The 10,447-nt window shown below is 53.1% G+C and overlaps 1 protein-coding gene across 2 annotated transcripts; it reads right to left on the bottom strand.

Annotated features, from left to right (window-relative positions):
• Positions 1–596: 596 nt before the first annotated feature.
• RIPPLY1 (ripply transcriptional repressor 1) lies at positions 597–4,977 on the bottom strand. 2 transcript variants are annotated; one of them, XM_032331781.1, is made up of 5 exons: positions 4,269–4,977; positions 3,635–4,121; positions 2,643–2,718; positions 1,963–2,027; positions 597–1,413 (listed from the first exon to the last, which is right to left on the bottom strand). In XM_032331781.1, exons 2-5 carry the CDS (start codon positions 3,838–3,840, stop codon positions 1,158–1,160), a joined length of 603 nt encoding a protein of 200 aa, XP_032187672.1. In that variant the 5' UTR covers positions 3,841–4,121; positions 4,269–4,977; the 3' UTR covers positions 597–1,157. The 2 variants fall into 2 exon arrangements, with proteins under 2 accessions (XP_032187672.1, XP_032187671.1); XM_032331780.1 differs by lacking the exon at positions 4,269–4,977 and having other exon boundaries at positions 3,635–4,262.
• Between the last annotated feature and the right edge of the window lie 5,470 nt (positions 4,978–10,447).

Consider the following 10,447-nt stretch of genomic DNA (forward strand, 5'->3'; position numbering starts at 1 on the left):
TGTGATCAAAAGAAAAAAAGAACGGTAAGTCCCAACTGTTGGTGAGGCAATGAAGAGCATGGTAGGGCTTTCAGCGGAGCACGCTATGGTCTGATCTTGGGACCAGTGAGTGGGGAGGGCACATTGCGTAGGAAGGCAAGAACATGAATTGGGGTAATCGGGGCAGGATGGGCATGAGGACCTGAGCTGTAGAAGATACAAATGGAATCGAGGAGATAAAGTTGACAGGAGTTAGTAATCAACCCCCTTGAACCCCCTCCCTGCATGTATACTCTCATCTCCAAAGCTCAGCAGAGGCTACACGTCTCACTCTCCCCCATACTCCCATACTCCCTGCGTTTTGGAGGCCTATTTGCTCCTTTCCTAAGCTGCTGTTGAAGTTTAATCGAGCCTGACTGATTTCACAAGTTGACAGAGAAAGCCTGGCCCCATGCTGGGTCAGTCCGAGCCCTATATCCCCATGGAGTAGAATCTGTCAACTGACCTCAAGTAGGGCAATGAATTGGCCTTGAGCTGTTCTCTGACCCTCTGCCTGTGGCTTCACAACATGGGCAGAGTTCAGTTAAGAAATCTGCACAGTTCCAGGAAAAGGGCACACATCATCTAGTTTATTTTTCACCTGATTTGTTTCATACCAACATACAGACCTCAGTGGATAGCATGCAAAATACATGGAGGTTCTCCAAAGCAAGCTGATTTCCTAGATGCCCCTTTCCTATCCTGCAAGGCGCCTCAAAGAGGTGCCTCCATTTTGCTTGGATCTGATATTGGTGTCTCTGCAGGGGAAGCCAGAAGTCAGGCTTTATGAAGGAAGGCAGGACTCTGGGGCTAGCTGGAATGCTGGGGAGTCAAAGACCCCCTGAAGAGTAACTGGTTCTCTCTGCATAAGCAGGTATTGTCTTGAACTGTTTCTGAGGTGCTTCAGAAAGCAGGTCTTCCCCTAGAGCTCCTTGGACCCCCTCATTGTCAACACCACAGCAACACAGACAATGAGATGCCAGAGGCCTGGGCTCACAGGCTAATTGAATGCAGCCACTGTGAGCTGGGCACTCCAGGGCCCAACTTATAATCCACAAAGCTGTATCTGGAGATTCCTGCCTCACTGATGTTCTAGAGCCTTGCCAGTCATACTGAACGCCAATCAGACTCTGACCAGTTCAGTTTGGGCATGTCAAGAGAAGGGAAGGAAGATGAACTGTGGCCGTGTGTGGTGCTGACCTTGGTACCCTCACACACTCTTCTGGCCCCCTTTCCTCTGTCTCCTCTTCCTTGTCCCTTTCTTCTTCCTCCTCCTCCTCTTCGCTGTCTGAATCCTCATATAGGTTGATGGTTGCCTGGACAGGGAAGTTCTGCAGTAAAATCTCCCCATCACTGTACAGGTAGTCAAAGGAGCGGGATTTAGGCCAGAAGAGTCTGTGGACAGAGAAGAAATATGGCCCCTGGCTTACTTAGGTCTCATACGTGCAGAGAGGCAAGGAAGGCCAGATGGAAGTCCACCCCTAAACTCCTTCTCCTGCCCACAGTAGTGAGGCGAAAGGGAAAAGAATGATTCTAACAGAACTTTCAAAATGGCCCCAGGCAGGAAGGTCATGTCGGTGGGCCTAGAGCTGTGGAAAGCCCCTGCCCCGGCATCTGTCAACTCCGACATTGATCCCACCCTCCCCTCACCCACGACTTCAGAAGTCTTCTAGCCAAGAATTCTCTAGCCCTGCGTCCCCCACATCTCACTAAGGCTTCCTTCGCTGACCCCACCCATCGGGGCTCATTCTTAGGGGTCACCGACAGATCCTCCAAGGAAGCCAACCTTGGTCAACTCTCTGAACCACCCTGGGCTTCAGTTTCCTGGTCTAAGAAAGAGGGATCTGGGCACTGCCTGCCTCCTCCTGCTCCACAGGGCTGCTCTGAGGATTAGAAGAGCTGACAGATCTACGTCAGGTTCCAAGCTGAGCACCATAGGCTTACCTGACGGGATGATGGAACTTGGAGTCAGTCTTCGTGACTTCTGCACCTGTTGGACCACCAGTAGCCTGTCCAAAGCAAGAGCTAGCATGTGACTCAAAGCCCATGGCCACACAGCTGCCTCTTCTGTACCAGGACTCCCAAACCTCCCTAAGATGATCTAGAAACCTTAGACATCCCTGGGGGCAGCCCCTGCGCCTCGTCCCCCACAAGGGGCTCTGTCCTTCTGGTTGTAAAACAAATCCACAGAGTCCTGGGGGTTGTTTGCTTTCCTGCCCCTATTCTAACATCTGTTTGGAGATTGGCCGGGAGACAGAGTTCTACTGAGCCACAAAGATTCAGGGGAGGGGGCTTGCGGGGTGGGGGAAGGGAGAGCACTGAGGTTGCATGCCAGGAGACCAGGATTCTAGCACCAGCTCTCCCACAGGTTAGCTGTGGGGCCTGCCCAAATCCATCCCCACTCCTGGGCACTCATCTCTTCATCCTTCCCTTTGAAACCCCAGAGAGGCCCTCCTCCCTCAGTCATCGTGAAATCAAATGTGAGGGAGGCTGTGGAGAAGCATTCCCACATCTGCAGCCCTGACCCAAAGGCAGGGGCGCTCTGGAAAGGGACCTGCTTGACCGCTGTGAACGCACGTGGCTGCCTGTGCATGTGACCGTGGGACACAGGGGCTCAGACTCACCGAATCTATCAGTCTCCAAACCTGGCTCGAAGAGTCACTTGTAGAGGACAGCCAGGGCCTCCAGAGACAAGCTCCTCTAGGACAGAGAGGCAAGATCAGTCGTGGAGGAAGGAGATGGGAACCTCCGAAGCACTTGGCTCTGATGCCGGGGCTCCAGGAAGCCTGCTGTGAGGCCCCTGAGCCCAGGTCAGGGCCCCTCCCGCCTCCTTCAACAATGTGATCATTGCTCTTGTCAGGCTGTTTTGTAATTATGTTTACTCACCGTTGAGCTTCTTGGGGGCAGACATAGGTATGATTGTGTCTGAATCCCCAACGCCCAGAGCAATGCCTGGTACACAGTAGGCATTTCACTCAGTGTTTGTTGACTGTTGCATGTTTGGAGGAATAAATTAGGGTTGCATGGAAAATATCTGGCCCCCCATCTCCTACTCCAACAAGCAGAACTGAGAGTCCTGCCATCTTCCTGCACTGGGGAAAGTGGCCTGAACTATTCCTGGGCCCACTGCTTCCCCACTAGACTTCCAGAGGTCCGGGAAAGAAGCAAATGGAAATCTTAAGGTCTGGTCAGGAAAAAGACAGTCCCCCCAACCCCCACCACCAGTCAAAGGCTTCTTGGGACTTTGGCCCTCTTTTTCCCACTCTACAGCCTAGGTCATGTGGAAGACATGCACGCAGTGTGGACGTCCCCCCTGTGCTCCTCAATGGACTGAGCCCCTTGGCCCATGAGGCCCTGGCTGCTCAGCTTTTAGCTTTGGCGATGCCTCTGTCCCCAAATTCCCCCCTGCCACCCAGAGGGATGCGTGAGGTGAGAAACCAGTTGAGGCACTCTAGCTTGAGATGGGCAAGGGGCAGTCTCTGGGGGCTGGGAGGTCTTACCCTACCCCTCCACAGGGAGCAGGGGCACCCTGGCCATTCATCCATTGCATTGTCCCAGGAATCCCAGGACCCTACTAAGCCGGAGTTCGGGTCGCCAGAGGCCAAGTTCCACTTACCTTTCTTTGCCACCTACTTGCTGTCCAGAGGAAACAAGGACCGATGGACTTAATAGGTCAGGGAGTGCCCGGGGGTGCTGCACAGGGGCTAGAGCTAGGACTGGGGCTGGGACAGGGGCAGCAGCAGCGGGAACAGGAGGGTCCATCCTTAGGGGGTTGAGGCCAGGCAGGCCGTAGGGGCTCTCATTTCTCAGAACCTCCTGCATTCTTTTGGCCTTTCCTGGGAGACCCTTTTATAAGGCCTGTCTGGACTCATAAATTATTCAGGGCAGAGCAGGGCTGGGGGACCCGGAGGAGGAGGGATGAAGATTTAGAACAGGGAGCTCAGGGAGGGGGAGCTGGGTCTCTGGGTGTGAAAGCCCTCCCAGTTGAATAAACAGAGTGTCGGTGGGGGGTGAGGGGTTTTCTTTACCTCCAAGTCAGAAAAGAAAACACAGAAGGGCCAAATCACACACCATTTGTGCAAATTCCCCAGGCAGTAACAAGGCTGGAGGAGGGAAAGGAGGGAAGCTCATTAGCACCCCAAACCACAGAAAGCTGTCAGGCACAGAGGGCTGGAGAGACGGGCCTTTGGCAAAGCCAGTTCCCAGCAAAAAGGGGCAGCTGACCCGGCTAAGGCAAGCGAAGGACTCACGCGTTATTTCGGCTCAAAACCCACAAGAGATGTGCCCAGTGGACCCGACAGAGGGTGACTGCCGTTAAGCATGCCACCTGGGTCAGGAAAATAGGAGGTTGTGGGTGGAGCAGGTCTAGCTGCCCGTGGGGTCACCCTGGAGCCTTCCTTCCATGCCCTTTGTTTTCTGTGTCAGTTCCTTTGCAAAAGTGCCCAAATCTCCTCTCGTGGCCTCAGCAGTAAGTAATCTAGTAAAGGAGTGCAGGCAGCATTTCAGGGCTTGGAGGTCAGATTCCAAGTCTCAGAGCTCGACTCCCAGTCCAGAAGCCAGGATGCTGGGGGGAGTGTTGTAGGCGGGATGGCGGGAGGCAGGGTTCTTTCTGGCTGCTAAACTGCCTCAGAACCATACCCAGCCCAGGGGCTTTTTTTTTTTCCCCTCACGTGTGAGACGAGGGTGCAGGGTGCAGGTCCAGTGGCCTCAAGGGGCGCTGCCAGCCTGAACACTCTGTGACGGGGTTGCTTGGTAAAGGGGTACTGACCCCGGGGGCAGGTCAAGCAAGCCAAGCGGCTGCAGCACCGTCTTTGGCCTTAGCCAGTCTTCTGGGCCTTTGCCAAAAAGCTTCCAGTTACAACTGCTGGTGGCCTCCTTGTGCTTTAAAGTCCCGGAATATTTCTCCGGAGCTCAGCATCCAGGACCAGCATGGATTTAGCTTCTTGGGTATTCATCCAGGTCGGGTTTGTGATTGTCCAAAATCTGAAACAACCTCAATGTCCAATAATAGGAAACCAGCTACATTCATTAGGGTAAGTCTTTGCCAGTGAATACTAAGCAGGCCCTCACAATCAGGCTCTAGAAGGATAATCATCAACACAGAAAGTGGGAAAGAACATCAGATCCTAAAATCGTCTGAGCAATTCGATTCAAGGGCTCCTCTTTTCTCTCTTCACCCACCCCCTCCCCCCCCCCACCCCACTTGAAATTCCAGCCCCACCGGGAGCTCTGTAGCAAAGGAAAATTGGAAACAATATCAACAAATGCCTCACTTTAGAAAGCTGGCTCAACAACTCCTTGAACAGTGAGACAATTTCACATTCAAATTGGCTTGGGGAAAGAAAACAAGCAGGGTCTATCCAGGATGCCGTGTTGGGGGGCGGAGGGGGAGACTGCTTGGCAGAAGGAGGAAGGTGACCGCGATCAGTGCTGGGAATAAGACTGTGGGAGATTTTTACTTCCTGCTTCGTCCTCCGAAGTTCCACAGGATCCTGCTGTCCTTTGGGCAAGAGAAAATAAAGACGCAAGAAAATTAAGAAAGAAGGAAATGCTTATCAGGGAGCAGAGAACCCTCTCGGGGGGAAATGACACTCCGTGGGAGCGAGGCCGAGGCCCAGGGCGGAATCTACAAGGAGACGCATTTTGGCTCCATCCAAGGAAAATTTCTAACAGCCCAGCCACCACCTAACCCAAGGGCCTGGCACGGCCCCAGCCCTCGATAAACAGAGGTTTATTATATGTGTTGAAATGAGGGCAGTGGCATGCGCTGCCTCAGACTGAGGTAAGCTCTCTGGCCCTGCTTTGTGGAAGCCCAGGCTGGAGCCTGTGTTGGGAGAGGGGAAAAGGAGGGCTCCTGGGCAAGTCCGCGTTTCTATCAGTCTCTGAGGGTTCTTGCTCAGTTGACCTCCAGAGGATGAGAATTTGCTTGTATGGCTTGGCTTCGCAGGCTCCAATGAGGTGTGAGGCTGAGGGGGAGGAGCCAGGTGGAAGAAAATTCTGGAAGGACTGGGGCCTGCGAAGAAGAAGCAGACCTACTGGCACTCCCTGGGAGTTTCTTGACCTCTAGGTGACCGTGAGCTCCGCAAACAGGCAGGACAGAAGAAGGCCAGGGAGAAGAGGGAGACATGAACTTCTGAGCCCAAGCCAACTCAGCCATGCCACCCATCCCACCACCTCCAACCTTGAACCTGTGTTCATTCAGTCATAGTCCTTCACTGCTGGGGCTGTCCAGCCCCCTCACTCCTCTGAGCAGCCCGCAGGTTTCCCCTCCCAGCATGCTCTTCTGGAGCCCAGGTGGCCTTTGGGCCTGTCTGCAATGGCTCTTTGGTCTCCCCACACGACTGCTCCTCCTGAGAATTGTCTCCACCTCATTCAGTGTATGGGAGATGAAGCCCCTGGCCCATCTCGGTGGGCTCTCTCCAGCCTGAAGGATTTAAGGCCTGCAAGCATCACTGGACAAAAGTGGGAGCCTGGCTCTTCTCCCTTGCAGTCAGCACAGAACAAGAAGGAGCAGGATGGCCAACAGGGTGGTAAGGAAATGTGTGGAACAACCAAAATGTGTCACATCTTGGCAGGGTGATTATGAGCCTACCTCTGACAGCCCTGTGGTATCTCTGGGCTTTGTCAGTGATTCCTTTGCCAGGCCCTTCTGAGAGAACTGGGCGTCTCCTCTGGGCTACACGGCACTGGGCATTGCCTGGAAAAGGAAGGGACTAGAAAGAGGAAAGTGCTGAGGACACTGCCTCCAGGTGCTTATAGCCTAGGGAGGGAGACAAAACCTGCACAAAGCCAGCCAGACTTTGACAACCTCAACTGGGGCCCTGTCCCCCTCAGCCACCCTCAAGTGCGCTCCCAGTCAAGCCCCAACTCCAGCCTCCACATTTCCCTGGGCCCCATTCCAAACTTCCTTCAGCTCCCAACCATGTTCCTGCTCCACCCCTGTCCTCCTACTTCCCTGAGAAAACAGAGGCCTTCAAGCATGAATTACCTCAGTGCCCTGCCCCACCCCCCAAAAATTGGCTGGCCTCTCCAACTTCCTTCCCCTCCAGCCCTCCCTTCTCAAGGGACAAGGTGCCCCTCTCGTTAAAGGCTAATCCCTTTATCTGGGCCTTGGCCTCATCCACCCTCCTTCTTTGAGCCCTTCTTCTAGACATTAATTATTCCCCCTTCTCTTCAGGGAAGTCCAGTTTCTTTGTACTAGTTCTTTCCTTTCTGATTATAAAATGGTGGTCTCTTTTATGCCAGAAAATAAGGCCCCTCTGGCCCCAGATGTGTTCTCTTGTTCGCTTAATATGTTCCCCCTATCTCTGTCTCTTTTTCTCTCCCCCTCCACTTGCCTCTCTCTTTTCTTCCCATCACCCTCAAATGTACCTCAACTTACTACAGTTTGGCCCCTGCCCCATCTTCCTAGCGAATGGGCACCACCGAAGGTCACCAACCTCCCCTTCTAATTGCCAAATTCAGTGATCTCTTTGAATCCTGGATGGCAAAAGACACTAGTGGCCAAGCCCTCTTGGTCTCCACCATTACTCTCTTGTTTTCTCCTCCTTCTGGAACCGTTGCTCTTGGTCTCTGTGGCTGACATCTCTTCCTCTGCCCATTGACCAGACCTGTGGTTCTCAGTAGCAGTCCCTGAATTAGGCTAACACACAGTGATGTTTTCAGTTAGTCACAGCAAAATGGAAAAAACATGCAAAGGAGAGGTTTTCAGTAATCCAAACTTAGTCACTTATAAAAAGGACTGTCCTTTATTCTGAGACTATGCCCTTCTTATTTGTGGGGTGGGGAAATCAAAATAGTCTTTCTTTTGTGAAATGATCACAGTGGATATTCTTTTTTTTTTTTTCTTTAATGCTCCAACTTGGCAAACTAAAACGTTGGTTTCTCTATGTCAGTCCCGTTAATGTTTGTTGAATGAATCAAAACTTGAGAATGATATTTCCTCCCTGGCAAACCTCCTCCATACCCACCTCAGGAACCAGCATCAAATGGTCCGAGTCACGCAAGCAAAAACTTCAGCCATTTCTCCCATCTGTCTTCTCTGGGCTCCCCTGCTCAACTCATTGTTTCTTTGACTGTGGCCTCATCCATCCTCTCTCACCTGGCCACCTGAAACAGATTCGAAGGCTGTTTTCCCTTGTCCTTGACTTGGCCCTTCCACGCCACCCTCCCCCAGAGCCACCCCAGTGATCTTTCTGAAACACACACCTGAGTACAGTCTTCCTGCACTGGAAAACTTCTGGTGATTCCCAGTTGCCCAGAATAAATATCCAGACCCCTATTAAGGGAGTGACAGCTGAAGCCCTTCACTTCCTGAGCCCGACCTGCTTCTCCTGGCTTCTGCCTCCCGTGGCTTCCACGCACCTCCACGACAGCTTCCCTTGACTTGACCTCCTCTTTGTAAACAGGCCATGGCCTTTCACCCCTAATCCTTTCAGGGTTTGGGGCCTCTGGAGGTCTTAATCCCATCCTGTGTCAGGTTTATCATGGATAATGTTGTGGGTCACAACCGAAGGTAGGGCTTACAAACCAATGGAGTGGGTCATAGCCAGCATTTAACCAAATGAGCAAAGAAGCACGGATCACATATGGTGAGGATGTAGGTCATTCTATGCAACTTTTGCTTTTGTCATATGGAGATGGAGAGAGAGATCGAAGCATGCACAAACGCATGTACTGTGTACACCATGCCGCACAATACTTTTCTTGCTGGCAGTCACAGTCACGGTCACCATCACCAGATTTGCCCTCAGGCCTACACGTTGTTCGGTGATTCACTTAGCGCTGCTCACGTCACAGCCCTTGCTCTCCAAATGGGTCTAGTCTCACTGGGGAGCGTAACAGAGGTCAGGAAAAGGGGTAATCCCGGTTGGGAGACCTCTTGGAGGAGGGGGTGGTTGAGCTGGGCTGGGCCTAAATCGGCAGAGAGAAGGGGACGTGTCATCCTGGCCGGCAGAGCTGGCACAGAAACGGAGTGAGAGGAGAGAACATTTGTTAAACATTTATGTACCAGGCACTGTCCTAAGCATTTTGCATGGATTAATTTGTCTCACAAACAACCCTATGAGGAAGATACAAGCCTCATTTTATAGATGAGATTAAAATACTTGCCCAAGGTCAGAGAGCTAAACGTGACGAGACTGGGATTTGAACTCAGGTCGACTCTGTGCTTTTAACCACTGCAGTGCACCACCGCTGGGGGCTGGTGAGGAGAGGGGGGCCATCCCGGGAACAGTGGGAGCCCTAGCCCTCAGGGATAGGACCGACAATGGCAGGCAAAAAGGCCCAGAACTGGTTTTGCACTGACCTCAGCAATGGAGATCTTACTCTTTCCCCCCAGCCTTTGCCTCTTGAGCCAGGGCCCCTGGGGTTGGGAGGCAGGAGGCCCTAAAAGGCCGGTATGGGGGCCCGAAGCAAGGCAGGGTCTGCTCTGAGAGAGGAAAAAAGGGGAAGGTTTTCTCCCCCACCCAGTCTGCCCCCAAAGCAAAAATAGCAAATGGTGCCTGGGACCTCTGCCCTCAAGTCCAAATGTCCCAAATGTGCCAAGTCCTGGACCCAGCCCCTTGGGTTCCTGAGACAGAGGGTCCCCTCTGGAGAACAGTTTGTTGCCAGGTCAGCCCTCCTCCCGCACCCTCTGCCTCTTGGCCTGCCACTGGAGCCAGGCTGTGGCCCATGTGGTGCAGGGAGACCCCCCCTCGCAGCTCCCCATTTGCTCCTCATTTGAAAGGCAGGAGCCTAGAAAAACAGCTTGGAGGAAGCAGCAGGGGCAGGAGGAGGGTGCCCAGGGACGGTAACTCCCAGCCAGGCTCCTTCCCTCTGCTATTCAGTCCATCCTGCCCCCTCCCTGGTTCCTCTGGCCAGCCTTGCCAGCCCCTCTTCTCTGAGGCAGCCTCTCTCCCAGCCTGGTCTGGGAAGCCTCTGAAAGACACGGAACTCTGGGGAGTGCATTCTCTTCTTTCCCTTTTGGTCTTGGAGTCCTGCTGATCATGCCTAAGTAAGGCCAGATCTTGCTGACTAGTGGCAGGTGTCTTCCCGGGAGGTGGGTACTGATGGGGTCCTGAGAATAGCCACCAGCACCACAAAAATAAGGGAGCATTTATTGAGCGCTTACGATGTGTCGGGCACTGTGCTAAGCACTTTCTTTTTTTATTACTTCGTTTACTCCTTGTGGAGGTCCTATGAGGTAGGTACTGTTATTGCGCCCAGTTGAAGAGGAGCAGGAAACTGAGGTACAGAGGGATGAAGTGACTTCCCAAATAGCTAGCGAGTGACATATCTGAGACGGGAACGCTGGTGGGTTTGGTTTCAACCCCCACCCCCCCCCCACCACCACCAGGAGACTGTAGAATACAGCTGCGTGGAAGGTGTGATCCCTTCGGTGGTCGCCCCTGTGGGCCACTGTGGTGGGAGACAGATGGCAGAAGGGGCC

The sequence above is a fragment of the Mustela erminea genome, chromosome X, assembly GCF_009829155.1.
Source record: "Mustela erminea isolate mMusErm1 chromosome X, mMusErm1.Pri, whole genome shotgun sequence".
Lineage (NCBI taxonomy): Eukaryota > Metazoa > Chordata > Mammalia > Carnivora > Mustelidae > Mustela > Mustela erminea.

What these genes read in the sequence shown, in the direction of transcription:
- RIPPLY1 (XM_032331781.1), bottom strand. Translation starts at nt 3,840, where the DNA reads ATGCAGGAGGTTCTGAGAAATGAGAGCCCCTACGGCCTGCCTGGCCTC. An exon ending in CAAGTAGGTGGCAAAGAAAG is followed by an intron (nt 2,719 to 3,634) that starts GTAAGTGGAACT and finishes TCTCTGTCCTAG; the next exon opens with AGGAGCTTGTCTCTGGAGGC. An exon ending in AAGTTCCATCATCCCGTCAG is followed by an intron (nt 1,414 to 1,962) that starts GTAAGCCTATGG and finishes CTCTGTCCACAG; the next exon opens with ACTCTTCTGGCCTAAATCCC.